Source organism: Echeneis naucrates, chromosome 15 (assembly GCF_900963305.1).
Source record: "Echeneis naucrates chromosome 15, fEcheNa1.1, whole genome shotgun sequence".
Classification (NCBI taxonomy): domain Eukaryota; kingdom Metazoa; phylum Chordata; class Actinopteri; order Carangiformes; family Echeneidae; genus Echeneis; species Echeneis naucrates.
The window spans coordinates 15,334,080-15,351,981 of record NC_042525.1 but is presented as its reverse complement, the minus strand read 5'-3'; the positions used below and the strand labels follow the sequence as shown (position 1 = coordinate 15,351,981).

Sequence of the window (17,902 nt, the reverse complement as noted above, 5' to 3'; positions counted from 1 at the left end):
TGACAAACCTTTAAAGTCCACCTCTCCATTCCCATCTGTGTCAAATATGTCGATAACCCTTTGCACCAGCGGGTTCTGTTGCAGCTCTGGCAGCGACATGAACTCCTCCACGCTGAGTGAGCCAGAGTTATCTAGGTCGAGTTTCTTAAACCTCTTGCCTAGCCTCTTAATCTCATCAGCATCGACTGGACAAAGAGAAAAAGAAAGGGGGAGAAGATCCAGAGACGTTACATTTACTTTGCATTAATTCTTATCAAATGTTTACATCCATGCAGTTGCAAGAAAACAAATAGTCACGTGTGCAGAGTCCGATTCATGGTGTGCTAATACAGGCCTTGGCTGGGGAACAGACATGTAAGGAAGTAAGAGAGTTAAAAGTGATGTGGAGAAATGAGCCAAGGCGCACCAGTCACCTGCAAAACCATCAAGACAACAAGAGTAAAGCATTAGATCTGATAAACCAATAGGTTGGTTGGTTGGTTGGTTGTTTGTTTTTTTTTTGCCAAAATATAAATATCCCTGCCAACACCTGCATGAACTGTAGTCATAAATTTTAGTAGCCAGCACTTGGAAGTTGCAACTAGATCAAGGACATGACTCCTGGCCCGCACAGGACTGAGCAAGCTGCTCCGACCTGTGGACCCACAGCAACCACGGTACATGTTGTACTGTGCTAGTACAGACAGACATGAAATGGGAGTGACTACTGGAAAAAAAACAAAAAAACTCTAGTTGTTAAGACTGTAAAATATTACACATGGCCAACCCCGGTGCTGCTCTAACAATACTGCAGTGATCCTAAAATAGGACAAAAAGGGTAGAGACATGAGAGCTGATGAAAAAGGCTAGAGAGGATGTAGCAGAGGAATTAGCTGAAAGACAGAGACAAATATGAAGGTACAGTTTTTGCAAACTTACGGCCTTTGTTGCCTACTGGAGCTTTTCTATCAGAGGGGACCTGGATCTTTCGTTCCCCTGCCATCAGAAGCAGCCTCAACTCCCAGGTCAGCGCACTGAACAATCGCAAGGACTAATCCAGAGGCAATAACAAAGCCAGTTGTTAATTACTATATAAGCTCATTCACGCTTTGTCACATGACCCCGAGGGCCAACCACAAACTACTACACCTCCTGCTTTAATCTGGGGTCCTAAATGAAACCAGGATATATACATTAATCTTAACACACATTGGACAAAGGGAAGGCGGGACAATAGAGGCGGTGTGACAAATTTACGAGCTTAAGATTTTAGTTCATTCCAATTCTGATCAGGTTTACTGACCTCCACGAGGACAGACAGTTCAGATACAGTTCAAGGAAAAGCTCACATCATAACAGATTTGCTTTAAAATGGACGTGACAACTGGGAGAGAAGCCTCCATGTGGTCACTACAAACAGGGCAGGTAGGCATTTATTCTAACATGGATATCACCTGCTTGTCTCCATAAGTAACGAAATCATTCAAATTTTGATCTATTACACAGCGTCTCTACCACCATCGCCAGCAACAACACGCTGACTGAATAGTGCTCATCCCCATAAATTCAGAGATTACTTGGTCACAGATGGTGACTCTTCTGTATCCACAGATCAAACTGAGGGACAAAAATTAAAAACCTGCCAGTTAGGTGAATTGTACAGTATGCAGATATTCTAACAAGAGAAATATATTATTGACTGAAGCACCAAGATGGTATTCCATCGTTCCACTCATCATGTGATGCAAAAGGAGGGAGGAAGACCGAGAGAGAGGGCTGTGGGCTGTGTTTTGGGTTTCAGCGTTCGGACACGCTGTGCTACATTAGCTCCATGACTAATCTGAGTGTGGTGGAGGAGTAAGGGTGGTGCAGTGGTTGAGGAAGAGAAAGTTGGAAATGGATGCAACCACAGCAGAAGAATTCAAGTGAGGAGCAGTGTATGGGTGCACAGACTGCTCAAGTCCACAACAAAAATAATCTACAGATGCAGTCACCTCTAATGATTATTACAGTAGTGATATATAGCCCGCAGTTAAGACTTCTGGTTTTGAACTTAGCACCCAAGTTCAAGCAGCCGTAAGTAAACAGTGGAAGAGAAAAGGAGAGTTGAGTTTATGTCAGTTCACCTTATCAGGGGAATATCCAAATCCAAAGTTAAACAATGTCATCTCATTTTATGATTAATAGGGGAGTAACAAATAACTGATTTGAATTGATGATGAAAATCACCCTAGAAATTATATGATATTCTTCTTTGATGTATAATACTTTTATTTGTCTTCAGCACCAGCATCAACATTGTGTGTGTGCACTGTCCAAGTACCTGGTGAACTGAATTTGTGATGCAAAAACCACCGTGGCCTGTGGATTAATGAGCTTTTGCATGAGCGAGACAAAGCCCTTTAAGGTACAATGAATGTTTATTATACTGCATCTCATTTCCATGTTCTTTGCAGATATAGCCTGTTTATTTCTGTTAAGGAGTCGTTGCCTTGTTTTCATGTGCCTGGCAAATCCTGATACACACACACACACACACAAAATCTGATTATACCACAGGGTTTCTATGTCCACAAGGTGCAAGTTATCAAAGCCAAGCACACAGCTGTCCTGTGACACAAAACACTTCCTTATCAGCAGCATACTGTTTCCTGTTCACAGCAGATGACACAAGCTGGGCTTACCTTTGAACAGGGGTATCTGCTACAGATAATCAGGTTCAGTGAACCAGTGAAAGCTATATCTATCAAGATGCTGTAGCAAAATGTGTAATTTTTCAGTTTATGTGTGGGCACCTGAACTGAAAACCCATTCAGGGTTCAATTTCCTCCTGACATACATCCTGCAAATACCCCCCCATTCTGCATGTGGGTGCAAAATCAATGGCACAGAGCAAATGGCAGAGCAGCGCTCCCTTTTTGTTCGTCCGTAACTTTATAATTAAGATGCCCTTGTCAACAAACAATGACATGCTATTTTTATAGCCTCCTGGTGAGGAGAGAGGAGATATCTGAACCACTTCAGTATGGAGGGGGGTTCAACTTGAACTTCTCAAAGCCTTATAAATATGTTTGCACTTTTGTTCCAGAAGGCCAAAAAAGTAGAACTCTCCACCAAGTAGCAGATGTAATATTAATCTTTCCCACTGGTTCCCTGTCACAGTTCAAGTATCTTTTGTTGCAGCACAGTCATGTCAATGTACAGCTGGAGTACAGCTAAAGAGAATTGCTCTGACATTTTAAAGACAAAACTAACTTTGGTGCAGTCACTGAGCAGGGAACATCTGAGCACTCTGCCCAGATCTCTTCTTGCTATCTGGAGCTGCCAAGTGAGTAGGTACATGTATAATTCATGCAAGCAAGGACAACAGCTTTCTCACAGTCTGAGTCCCCTTCCAGGTCCTGAACCAACAAGTTCCACTGCTGCTAGCATCACAGACGAGCTGAGCCAAATAAAAGCGGTGATTAAGATGGTGACTAGAGTACTTTTACTACAGCAGTTAGTTCAACTGACTTATCCAGCATATGGTGTTTTCTGATAACTTATGGCCATTAAACAGTGAGCACAACTCTATGAAGCTTTGGTTTACTGCTCAGACAAAAGCACCCAATAAACTAAAAGGTTCTCAAATTTAACTGTCAGTAACTTGCACTCTTATGCAAAATCCCTCCTCTGAGAGTAGTAAAATAAGTGAAAATCACCGGCTTTACAAGCACCAGTTCTTTTACCAGACCTCAAAATGTGGTGTGATCACAGGTGCCAAAAACTGTTCAACAGACTACGTACTAGTGAGCATTGGTTTGTTTACAAGAGGAGGAAGTAAATCAAATGAAAAACCACAAGCCACTGTACCACTGTATTTAGAGGACAGCTGCATCCTTGAAATGATCTTCACATACATTTGAGAGCCAAGGAAAAAAAGTGAAAGAGGTTCTTTTTAAATCCCCACACCTGTACATATGTGAGTGATCACCCTTGCTTCTGCCAAAAAAAGGGGGATGTAATATAGATGTTATAAGCATGAGCAGGAATAAACCTGCAAAATGGACTCATTCCTTGATGATCACCAGCCTTCTTTATAACCTCCATTTACAGAGGAGGGCAGCTTGGACATGTTTTTAACCCCTGTGTCATGCCATGGCCTTTGTGTTTGAGCCTCCGGCAGTAGACACAGTTGAAATTATGTGGGTAAAAAAAAAAAAGGAGTGTTTAGATCTAATGATATACAACTATATGGTTTCAGTTACTAAAATTATGGCAGATAAATATAACTATCTGTGCATTTTTCATTAAAAAGGAATATTCAAGGGAAAACTATTCCAAAACGTTCCCCTGTGAAACGAAGCATTTTCTGAGAGGGCTGCATAGCCAAAGAGGCTCCTCACACTGCTGTGCTAATAAGCAGCTCTGAGGGAGGCCCAGTGTAACTGTGAGATGATTATGATAATCTCATATACTCCACCGCAGATCACAACAGACACACAGACACACACACACACACACACACACACACCTTCATAAAAGCTGTATGCACCCTCAACTGTGTTACTAGGCAACTGGAGCCCGTTAGCCCCCCAAAGTGGGCACACACAAACACACACACACACACAAACTGAAAAGGAAGAGGGATGCTCAAACAATTGTTCACAAGGTATACGCATGAAAACACATGCATATGTAGATGTCCGAGTCAAGAGTGCACCCAGACAATCCCTGTCTGTTACAAGCATTAACAGAGATAAAATAGTGCAATGGCTGTGTGTGTGTCTAACCTTTGTCAGCAACCTCGTGTTTTGGGCAGCATCTGAGATTTGCTCGCTAAATGTCCTGCTAAAGACAGACTGGCACAGGAGCTAAAAGTCAGATAGCACAAGCTACCCATTTAACAGCAGCACAGCTGTGTGATCAGACAATCTGCTGAAGTGCAGCTGGCTTTTCCTCCCTATTTTTATATAATTATAAAACACAATGTTCCCAAAATGTCATTGTTCTCTTAAGCATGCTCAGCCATCAAAATGCTCCATCCCGCACATTAACGGAGACATGTGACTCCATTAACAAAGCTAACCAGAATTGGGGGGATGAAGGGAATACAGTGCAGTTCTGTTGGCATGTTGCTGATAATTACAGACTTAGACTCTGCTGTATACCCTCCTAAAACACACACGATAAGGTGTGAGAGTGGGTAAACAAAAGGAAGCTACATGCACAGCACAGTAATTACACTGACGCAGGACATTGTGCCAATTAGCATAATAGGTTTGTACAGAGCAAGTAAAGGTGTAGTGTTGTCTAGGGAACATGTCAGAGGAGAGCAGAGTTTGAAAGAAAGAAAGAAAGAAAGAAAGAAATAAGGCAATAAGATAAAGGTTCAATTAAGTGAAGATGAGCTCATGAATCAGGTTACTGGTCATGAGGAGAGCTGCTCAGCTTGAGAAAAGTGTTGTATAACATCCTCTCCCTCACTGAAATCTGCGAAAAAACCCTGATGAGGTTATGGTAACAAACCCCTGGCAGAAAGTTGGAGCGATATGGCTGATTCTATATAGAAAAAGTTCTTTTAAAAGAGATGTACCTAAAGAAGAGTAGGATTGAACATGTTCACATGGCTCCACTGATATCTTGGCCTTAGCTATGAACCGATATTATGTAGATCAAATACTAAATTTTTATGATTCATTCTAGGTCATAAAATGACATCATGACCTACATATATTATCTTAGCTTCGTGACAGGCAGATGAACGCTTGTACACACAGTTGTGCTCATGGTTTGTTAAATATTAAATCTTGGCCCTCTCCATTTGACTCACAATTATTTTAGCAATTGCAATATACATTTTCAGGTTCATTTTCACAATGCAAAATGATGATGCTGGGGTTTAGGTTTAGGGTATAAAACAAGCACATACCCTCCCTTACGTCTCCAGCATATGATTGGTAAGTCAGTGTTCCCGTGGCACTACAAAACTTATAACGCTAATAATGCACAACTACCTTGTGACACATTTTTAAAAATACAACTCCTGCAATTTCAATATTGTACCATTTTCAATAAATTATGCAGCTCTACTCTCCACCTAATATTTAAGATTTATGTTATATTAGAGGGAGATGGCTGGAGAGGAATGATAAAGATCAACATGCAACTGATGTCTTTTCTCTTCGAAAGTGCTGCACTGCCTAAAACTTTGGAAAAAACAGACTGTGTAATTCTTGATTACCTTTAGATTTGGATGTCATAACTGTACCTTTAAAAAAAAAAAAAAAAAAAAAAAGGGGGCTCACACACACCTCTCCTCAGTTTTATCTCATCTAGGTTGCTGGTAAGAGAAGGCCTTACAACTGAGTACTGTACAGTATGTGCAATGATGAGCTCCAACACTTATTGCATTAAGATGATGGTTCTGGCTGCTCTGATAATGTACAGCTTGCCTGCATTGGCCGAATGGAGGGTGAAGCAGGGCAGCACAGTGATGGTGAATATTTATAGCCATGCCGTCATCAGAAAACCCCCAACTCACCCCACCACCCCCATCAACACAGGCTCTGGTTCCCACCCTCAGGGAAACCCCTAGCAACAAGGAACTCCAGTAAGCCGCCTGCTGTTTATTTTGGGCAACAGGAGAGAGGCCTGCGACCGTTTCAGGCTCACTGCTGTCTTTCTCTGTGAGAGCATGGTGTTTTAAGGGTGAGAGAGAGTGAGTGTGAGTGTGTGTGTGTGTGTGTGTGTGTGTGTGTGTGTGTGTGTGTGTGTGTGCGTGCGTGTGTGTGTGTGTGTGTGTGTGTGTGTATGTGTGGTTGCAGAGAGTGGTGGAACAGAGTGGGTGTGCGCATGCACTCTGGAGAAGTGTGTATTGCATTTGAGTGTGTGTGTGTGTGTGTGTGTGTGTGTGTGAATGCGGTGTGTGTCTAATTATGCATGCTCCCACAAGTAGGCCATTAAATTTTGCCTGATCTGAGCTAGCTTAAGCCAGCGGCAGTGAGACACCACACTGAAAAGGGGGATCAGGCCTTCCAAAAATTCATCCTCCAGCATATAATAATGACCTTATTTAAAAAAATCAATCGTCTAGGCAGCTTACTTTAATGGACATCAACAAACTAGGTTGGAACGGACTGATAACAGGAGAGGGTACGTGAGTATTAAACTTGTTGGGTCACAGCAATTCAGAGCAGCAAGGCGGAGGTGCACCAGGGTGAATCTATCTCACCAGCAGACCAGAGCTAATTTCTTCACAGCCTGTCCTAACACTTGATGAGCTGAACAGCTGCTCCGTCAGTGCAGGAGAAAGCCAAAGAGAGGGTGAGAAAGAGATGAAGTCAAAACCCTGTTTAATCTAGAAGGAGAAGTCATTCTTGCAGTTTCAGTATAGATGCTAAATGCTCATATAGATGTACGCAGTAAACTTAAGCACCTGTTATGTGTTTAGCAATTTCTCATAGATTTGTCAATTCATTTGGTGAATAGCTTGTGGTTTAGTGAGTTCTTCCTGTCGACACCATTTAAAGCAAGAAGTGGGGTGGAGGGGGGTGGCACAGAGAGAGAGAGACAGAAAAATGGGCAGAGGCTAGAGAGAAGCTGTTAATATCCCAGCGTGAATGCAGAGGGCCTTGATCGGTTCAGTTCAGGGTCATGCATCATCCAAATCCACCTCCCCTTAACACAGTCCTGGGGGGAGGAATGCCTGGAAGTCCTGAGAGGCCAAGGTCTTGGCCCTCAAAATGTTCATCACTGAAATAAGTATAGACAAGCCACAGTGAGTACGTAGCTCTGCTCAGTCTAAGAGGATGCGCCATTTTGAATATGTTTGTGTGTGTTTTGGTTGCATTATCCTGCAAACAGTTGAGTAATACAAAGACATGGGGGATCTCAAAATGGCTTATCTGTGTGGTTAAATCCCCTAACAAGAGTCCTCTGTTGTTGCACAGTTGCTCACAACACAATCCATATTAATAATAAGAAGATGCCTCCAGTCACAGGAGATTACCATTTCTTTAACAGGCAAAAGGCTACAAATTTGCGGACGATTGGTGTAATTTGAACTTTCACAGAAGATTTGTCTCTTTCATCCATTAACTGTGGCAATATAACATTTTTAACATCTTAGCAAAACCGCAAAATAATTATTTACATGACTGAGACATGATGAAGTCAACCTAAACAGTGACATGCTCTCTGGTCCTCCCTACACTGCAGGGGGACCTGTCACGGTCTCGTGACCGGTGGGTCCATTTTAACCAGGTTCCCAACACTATCCCACTGAAACCATGCCATTTGCTACAGAACAGGCTGGTAAGAAAGCGGCATCTCTCAGGACTTTTTCAACAATGTAAAGCTCAGAAATTGTGTCGATGCATCATGAGGTAGGGAAGGTGAAGGAGGCGGACAAAGAAGAAATGTGAGTCATATCCTCAGTTCTCTTCCTCCTCCTGAAGCAAAGTTGTCTACTGGGCAGACATCTTGTAAACGTGAAAACAATGAGAGTTACTGAAATTCATTCTTTCATATTTTATTGTGTATCTACATCTAGATAGACAGACATACATTATGAATGATTTAAGAATAGAAGTAAATACCAGACAAACAAGGAACACAACACGTTGGCATGTGTATTACACAGTGGGTGAAAGTGATGAATTACAGCAGATAAAAATTCAAAAGGGCTAATATTTTCAACATAACACAGCAGTACGCATCTAGAGCAGGCAAACATACAAAATACTTACAATGTGAGCACATCTCCAGGGGGTAACTGGCCTCATTTCCCTGAAGAGAAAGACAGAAGTGGAGAAGTTAGAAGGCATCAGAATGGCTTCATTAGCGGTCCATTATAGCTGCTAAATTGCTTAAAATAGCTGCCAGTGATTATAAACCCTGTCAGAAGAAGCAACAAAGACAAAAGCAGCTTGGTATTGATGAAAATCTTTTCGTTTTGTTCTGTTCAGCCAATGGATTATCAGTCCAAGCCATTTCTCTCCCATACCAAGGCTTTTAGTCGTCAAAACTGTGAAACCATGTCTTATCTAAGCCCTTCACCCTGCTGATGTTAATTAAAACCTGCATGGCCAACACACCTTTAGCTAAAAGTGTAAAATCAATGCACAGACACTGGGGCCTGGAACTGCTTATCCTATTCAGAAAGTGAAAGCTAATCTGGTTATCATTGCTATTGTGGTGGGTACATTGCAGTGCTGGTATTACTCCAACAAAACAGCGAAGTTGAGTCATACATTTCAAGTTTTTTGAGGTCTTTTCAACAAACATTCAGCATGAGGCTTGACTGGCCTCAAAGCAAAACAGCTCAGCTGAGTAGAAAGTCCAACTGTGAATTCCTGCAGTGCTTTCAAACAAAGGTAACAATTCGTTCCACAGGTTTAGACTGGCTGATAAATGATATACTTCTCACTATTTTGCACAGTTGTGGGATTTGCATTTCATTAAGTTAAGAATGTCACTTAACTACAAAAGCTCATTTTAGTTGGTATAGTATATACACAGAGACAGTTACGACAGTTTGTGGTACCATTTCAAAATAAAGCTTTCCTTAAACTCCTTGAGGCAATTTACATGCGAAGCCTCAACTCTTTTGAAATCGTGCAAAGGCTCTTCAAATGAACCATACCATTCAGACACACTGCATGGTGGTTGGTTTGTGTGTGTGTTTTATTGGCTCATGTTCAACAGTCACATCCGCATCCCATCCCCATCCAACACTGCAGTGTCCACTGAGCCTGAGCCTGATTGCTGGCAGAGTGCGGATGAATGCTCACACAGGAGCCAGTGAAGAGTCCCCATTGGAGTGAGGTAGGGATGACGGATGATCTTACATCTAAGGAAGCGATGCCCTGGCCCAGCAAGCAATTGACCAGAATTGTCCTGCAGCTCCATTGGGGAATGCCAAACTGAGGCTGTGCTTGGCAAACTGTACATGCGGACAGGCAGCTCGTTTCAGCTTCCTGTGGCCAAGTCCAGAGACGGATGATATACTGCTCAGGATACCAGCTACTGACTGCAGCTACTCATTAACAAAGTTGGCTTAAAGCCCCTTTCACCTAGAGTTTTGCATTCATTGTGTGATAGTGTTTCCAGCCTTTTAAACTCCCATTTAATAACATTGAACCTGCATAGTATAAAATAACCACACAAAGAATGCTTTAAAAAAAATCATCATGTCAAATTGTACAGCAATTAAGGTATGTCCTAAAGTGTAAACTAAACAAACTATGACAACTTTGATTTTGTTGATACAAGGGAAGATTACTCTCATTACAATCCTTCTTCAAGAGGAATGAAAATCAAAGAGGATGAATGCACATGACTTGTGACAATATAAAAACAGAGAAGAATATTTGTCTAGTCTTTTGCTCACTCTGACTGATAGAAAGACGATAACACACTGACCTGACGAGAAAAGGCTAGTGTCAGTTATGTCATCCACTGACTTGCACTGCTGTTCTACCGTACAGCAGCAGACTCAGAAGCAGAGCTCAGAAAAGTTGTGGTATTTTAAGAGCAGTGAGGAGAAAGAGGTGACATAGGATTAGCCAGGAGAGCCACTTAGCATTTGACACCCTATCAGGACAGTGGAGTGAGCTGAAGTTAACATTTGCATGGTTTCCTCTGCGGAATAACTCGACAGAGACGGGGCACTGCCAATTTAAAAGATCAAATTCCTTGTAGCTCAGTTTGTAACATATGACTCCACTATTACCAGGGTTGGGTGTCCCATTGCATAATAGTGACAATGTGATATTTTATTGATCCCTGTGGGCAGAAAAATCCTTTTATTTTCTCCTCTACACAAAGATTGTGCAGCTACAGAGCAGCACTGTCAGAGATGTAGGTACGGGGCCTTGTAAAGGTCACTTCAACGTGAATTTGGATTCAAGCCCTTGAACCAGCGTCTTCAAGTTCAAGGACGGGCTTCAAATACACCCTCATTGTGCTATATGAGACTCGTTGTTCACACCTTTATTTTGGTGCTTTTGGTGTAGACTATAGAAAAGTAAATCATTGTTACTTCATTGTTTACTTGTAGTCTATTTGGGGTCCATTGTGATTCAGTTAAGTCAAAAGACAGGGATCTTACTCATTGTACTCATTATATGACTTGCATTACCAGTGCCAAATGGGTGGCATATTTGATTGCACTTCCCTCTGCCTTGACTTTGATTTATCTTGTCTGGTGGACAAAAATAGGTCATGCAGAAATAGCAGGTAAGGACACAAGCACAGTACCTCAATTTCAGCCCTCATAAAATATGTCACATCTAGAAATGGAGATGAGGAAATTAGGAGTCTTATTAATGAAACAGTTGCCATGTTCAGCAGATACATTGGGAGTTTGTGTTAAAGTTGAAGTAATGTAAATCAGAGTTCATTTAAACAACAAACCCTGCCACTTGTTGTGGTTTCCTGGCTGTGTGTAACTAATCCAAAATACGCATGCAACTCTGGCAAGACAACATGTTTCATAAAAACTAAAAAAAAACTTTGTTAAAGAATGTTGGACAGGAGAAAGAGAACTAAGTGCAAACATGTCTGTGTTCCTTAACCTCTGTGTTGTATCTATATTAAGACTAGGAGATGCTCCTATCGGGTGGACCTCGGCAGTTAAATGAGTGTTGGGTGCACTACAGCCCTGATGTCTCCTGTTGCTCAGGTGCTGGCTATAGGGTCCCTGGAGATAAAGAGACTTACAGTAAAGCAGATTTGACGTTGAGGATTACAGGTTTACTCACTAAGGCCTTCCTTAGGTTTCCGTTGTGGTTAACATGGGGTCAGGAGTAACTCTTGTCATGTAACAAACTAGTTTATGCAGCTCTTGTTGTTTGACTTGGCTGTCTCTTATCATAGATTCTTATGATGCAGACTGGATGGGATGATTTGTAAAAATATAGGAAGAGAAAGAGTGAAAAGCCATCTTGCTACAGAGAGGAAAAGGGGCAAAAAGAAAAAGAGAGGCCCATGCTGGCTGATCAATAATGCATGAATCATGCAGAATCAATTAGTCCATAGCACACAAAACACATTTTGCATAATGAGGACTTTGGCATCATCGCTGGTTCAGCAGCAACACTGAGGCTGACCAAAAAAATAAACAGCTAATTATAGACCAGCAGAACCCAGTCATAACATGAATGACTGGGGAGTACGTTACATTGGTACTGCAGTAGAATATGGCCCCATGGATGGCATCCATGGTACAGCCCTCTACAGTACTGCTCCTGTTTATTCTCCATTTCATTTCATGGATACCTGGAAATATTTCTGCAGATCTCAGTGGAGACAAAGTAGCTGTCAGTGGGACATGGAGAGGACACAGTTAGGAAATGGTGTAAGAAACAAGTGAACAGCAGGTATTTCAAACTACACTGCCATTGATTGCTCCAATAACTAAAAGGCCCAGCTCTGATATTATCTACTCAACAGGACAAACAAGTTCAAAGACACATTTGACCATCCCCTGCTTCACTGAAACCTGGTTCAGTAAATTAATTTCCAATAGTGAAGGACATCTGCCAGATTCTATCTCAATGTCCAGGATGCTACCTGCCCCCCCTCTTGCATTCTGTCTACTTGGAGGATGATTCAGTCAACTCAGGAGTACACTACATCCTTTGACACCTTGACTTCCCTCCATTTCGGAACTCAACGCTGTGTTCAACAGCATCCTTGCAAAACTCCTTTCCTAAAAACTCTCCCTATATCCCCCACATCCATTGTGGATCATAAACTTTCTGACAAGATGAGCCTTGTGGAGTCCAAAACTGATGTGCACGAAGGACATATCCTCTCCTTCAAGTTTGCAATTCACAATCTGATTTTCTAAGTGAATGGGGTTAAATGTTGTAGTCAGCGGCTTGGCGGTGGGAAAGGGCCGTGGTACACATCATTCATACATTTCCAACACCAAATGTGTGTTGAGTCACTGAATATATGATAAAAAGGACCGCATTTGTGGTCCCCTCTCAACATTCACATACCTAACTTACAAATATGAAAAACCGTAAAAAACTGAATTTAAGACCAAAATAAATAACATCATAGTCTGACATTTTCCACATATTTCATCCTTGAGCATGCACTAGTAAGAAGACTAATTAAACATATTTGATGTTGGAAATTAACAACATAATGTATGACCTGAAAAACACTAGTCTTTGACATTGTCATGAATGCAAATATGAAACTCAGCCCTAAGATCTGACCTGAGTGCATTTTAATGGCATTACAATACACAATGTCCAAGATACTGTTCCCCTTGTACTCAGCATGTTGATGTGTATGATAACACTGTTTACAATACGCCTCTGTGACAATGTTAAATCTGTTTATTGTTCTTGAAATACAACAGCTGCTGAACAAACATAGCCCAGGGTGTCAGGAGGCGCCTTTGTATTGTGATATGTTAGATAGCTGTTATTTATTTCATAAAAATTACATAAAACAACAACATACTGAATGTTAGTGCAATCTTCAATAAATTACAAATCAAAACGAGTACTTTTGCCACACGACAGTTGTTTGGATAAAAATATGCAAATTATTGTCCAAAATACCTGTTTGCCATACACCACAAGGCCATAATAGGAGTATCTGTGTCAAACTTTTAAGGTTTCCACAAAACAAATATTACTGACTGTTTTTTAGTGAGTGCACTCAAGTCAGTCACATTCTCCATTCTTATCTTACTTGCTCCCTTAGCTCAGGTATCACAAGGATCCCCTCCTTCCCACAAATGCATCTGCATCAAGCTCACCATATAACCAAGTGTTATGATTAGCACACTCAACCATCCAGAGGCACAGCAAAGTGCAGGGCAGAGCTGTACTTTCAGGCTGGTCTTTAAATAGAGTTCATCACTCCATTTTTCATCCCAACTCTGCTGACCAACAAAGCCAGTAACCTTGGCCAATAACCAGGAGGAGAAACCAGAAGGGGACATGTGCAACGTACCTACATTTTCTTATGCACTAACCTAGAGGGAATAAATATTTTCAAAAACAACAACAGAAACAAAAACAACAACAACACTCTCAAGGGCCTGAAGTCCCCAAACCACAATAATAATGGCAGGAATCATTTAAAGGCAGCAACTGACCCATTGCTCTTTTGTACAGTTAATTAATTCACTGATCAACGGTTTGGCTCAACAAATGTTATTCAAAGCACTTGTTTTGTCAGAAATGGTCCAACCTGTAAGGTGAAAATAATAAGGCTGGAATCAACACCTACTCAAAATAGTTACTGGATGAACACCTTGAATGTATTGTATCAAGGTATTTCAGTAGTAACATTTCTATGTGTACCAGGACAAAAGCAATACACCTTCATGGATTCATACAAGAGGCTGCACTTTTTAATAAATGTGTTGCAACACTAGCTTAAAGAGCAGCATCATTGCCGGTTCAGGAGAAGTCAAACTGATGCCAGACACTGATGACTTGATGATGCATTTTCAGCTGCGTTTTTTCAGATTTTTACCCCAAAATGTCATCACTGTAATGTACTGGAAAGAAGCATATATTTGGCTTGGCCACAATAGGCATTGAGCTTTGGTCATCTTTTTCCCTCTTCGCCACAGCGCTGGATTCAACCAATATTAGTTAAATACGTTAATGCACCATACTCACATAAAACGCAAGACTATAGGTGAATTGTGTTGCTCTGTGTAAGACACTGCAGGCAAAGGCCATTGGTGAACGAAGCACCACGTTGTGGTCCCACCGCCACCAGTGGCAGTGTGCAAAAAGCACAGCTATTATATGCATGCTTTCAATGCTAATGTGGCAGAAATAGGAAGCTTTATGTTGATGATTTAAATCAACTGAAATGAAACATCAGTCATGCATTCTGCTTCTCATCTACAGTGGGTGTATGTTATGATACAGCTTTTCAGACACCCCTCACCTTCTCCCGTATCAGCGTCAGTCTGTAGAATTCGATTGCTGGTTCCATCTATACAGCATTTTTCACCTCTCTAATGTCAGATCTCTCCTGAAGAGTATTTCATACATCCAATTGCCTGACCTGCTGTTCTTACTAGTGATTATAAAGGCCAGCTACCCTCAATACACCATCTGAATATTACTTTAAGCCCTTGAATTTCTCACAGTGCATAAGGGCTGGCATGCCAGACCAATTGATGTTTACTAAGAAAATTGACAAGAGTATGGAGTTAAGAGTTTGCCCAGTGCAAGCTGGGGGTTTTAGCAAAGTAATGGCCAGTGAGGAGAATAAATCTACTCTGAGTGGGCTGGTTGGGAGTGCAGTGTGGATCACGTAGTGTTGATCATCACTTCTGCTGGTGGTTCACTGTGGCTTTTATCTCTTTTACATTAGCTCCAGCTCCATCCTTATGTGGGTGGTGCTTGATTGCTATGCAGCATATGGTCCCCATCAGATCATTCCACTACATGCTAGAGCAACGGTGTATCCCAGCCCCCATCCTGCCCCTGAAGCTGAGATGAATACACTTTGATGCGCCATTAGTTGGCATGCTGTCTGTAGGACATGTATGCCCCGAGTCCCACCCCCTGGCAGAGAGCTGAGACTGCTGCAGGGGAAATGTAACACAGTTCTGAATATTTTTAGCTGACCTTTCTCTGCTTAATGTATTTAATATTGAAATGTCAATATGACTCTGGTGCGTGGAGGGTTGAGTGTTCTTTTGTATTTACATTTGCATGTCTTATGCACCATAATAACCTCAAGAGCAGGAAGCTTGAATCACATGCATGGGCGCCTGATCATTTTTACCAAGGGACGTCTCCTGGGGGTGGCTTATTAACTTATTTGATTTTTCAGGACTGAACTTTTCACACAGATCGCTGCTCTAGATTTCGAGTTTGACAGAACAATGACAGCCATACACCAGTACATCTGCTGCTTTAAACAGGCCTCATCTTGGTTCAGTCAGTGGCATCAATCCGAACAATGCTCAGTCAAAGTACATGTTACTGTATTCACTAGTATCAAATGAATGTGCAAATCTTACACAGAAAATATTAATGTAAAATCCTGTTCTTTCACGGAAAACAGAAGTGACTTTTGTTAATTACAGAAATGTAACTATATCAATTGTTCAAAAGGTTAAGAACTATGCAACAAAGATATCTTACTATTATTTACACAGAATTATGGCCCAGCTTTGCATTACACAGAATATTTTTACAGGTGAAAATTAAACTTCTCACTTGGACAAGCGTTTTCACATTAACATAGTTTCTAAATGCTCTCAACATATCATTCTCATTGTTTGTCACTTGCCAGCACAGACTACACTGATATCACTGCGATGAGCAAAGCCAGCATACAGCTACCTTTCCAAGTGATCGGTCTACCTCTAGTGTGTACACTCAATGACGGATGCCTAGATCTGTCCTTTTTATATCACCAATTTTTAAATCTACGGCCTAGGCAACCAAATAAACCATATAAACCCAAGGCAAAGAAAGTTTCAAGACAATAAACAATCATTTAACCAAAAACAAATTGACACAAAGAATTAAATTAATCTTTTGTTCCCACAAGCCAGGAACAGGTGACAGATGCTCAACAAATGACTGCGACTGCCAATTGTTGTGCTTTGGAGAAGTCAATAAGTGAGCAGAAAATTGATGTGTGGAGGAGTTTTAGATATATCGTTGAATGGAAGTAAGCTGTGGATATATGAGGGCAGTGAGGGGCGGAGCAATCCTTGGCACAGAACCCAAGATTCATGACAACACCCTTATTACAACTGCCGACTGACTACATGTCAGCACAGATACTCCATTAAGATGAATATGGATCCAATACTGCAGACTCTTATTGATAACTAGATGGATGCTTTCTGGTTACTTGGTTACTAGGCAACTCACCTTCATATATATATATATATACACACACACATATACATACACACACGTATATATAGGCTTATGTATGCATCGACTAACTAATTAATAAGGGCAGCACAAGCCAATGCAGTGGCTTGTTGTCACAGCTTCCTCCACAACTACTGTCAATAGAAACAAATAAAGCTTCGGCGTTTTTCAGCGAAGCTCATGATCAAATGAAACAATGTTTAAACTATCAACACAGCGCCATGCTACCTTCTCCACAAACTCTCACATTAATGACATTACACGTCCGACGCGGAGCGAGTATGAGCGCAAAGACGTAACTTAACCGGACGTTAGAATTTTTTTTTTTTTTTTTTTCATTTTGCTTATTTTTTCCCCTGCCTTGCTTGTAAAACATGCCACATTTAGCATCAACCTCGGGCCTATTAACTGCGACTTTCTGTGACGGAAACTCATTTGCACAGGCCCAGTTAGCAGCTCGGAGCAGGGATAAAGGTATCCGGGCCACAGGCTTCAGGCTTCGGGCTGTCGGGCTGTCAGCTCCGGGCTGTTGCACGGAGAGCGCGGCATGGAGCCAGCAGCGGCTGAGGGAAGTCTTTCAGCGTTTCCTTCTCGCTCCGCCGTCGACCGTACACTCAAAAAGCAAAGCGGGCCGCACGAAAAACAAAGGGGGAGGGAAAAAAAGAAAGCACAAGATGTCGAAACGACTCGTTAGCGGCGGTGGGCCTGCCCAGCTGCCGTGTTTAGCAGTCGGCGGAGGTATGAAAATGGGAGCCGTGGCCGCTTACCATCTTGCAGGTCGGATGATGAAATCCAGGCGATGTGAGCGGAAAGGAGGTAAGCTACAGCGAGGTGTCGGGGAGGAGAGGGGGGCAGGTGTTGGGGCGGGGGTGGGGGGGTCGGTAGGCCGCCGAGCTGAGGAGAGAAACGGAAAAAAAGAACACAGGGCGGTGGTGCTGTGCGGGGTCTCGTCCCGGCCCTGCTCTCGGCTTCAGGCTCTCTGCTCCGGCTCTCCGCTCCGTCTCTCGTTCCTTCACAGAGGCTTTCACCGCAGTGGCGCGGGGAGGGAG

General features: G+C 42.0%; 1 protein-coding gene across 1 annotated transcript in view; it reads right to left on the bottom strand.

Moving 5' to 3' along the window:
* LOC115055041 (calcineurin subunit B type 1) overlaps positions 1–17,902 on the bottom strand; it is a 26,068-nt gene extending 8,166 nt beyond the window's left edge. The window contains exons 1-3 of the mRNA XM_029520426.1: positions 17,621–17,902; positions 8,709–8,748; positions 9–185 (exon numbers count right to left, since the gene is read on the bottom strand). Of these exons, the coding sequence (XP_029376286.1) occupies positions 9–185; positions 8,709–8,748; positions 17,621–17,623 (220 nt within the window). The 5' untranslated portion in view covers positions 17,624–17,902. The remainder of the gene's footprint in view (positions 1–8; positions 186–8,708; positions 8,749–17,620) is intronic.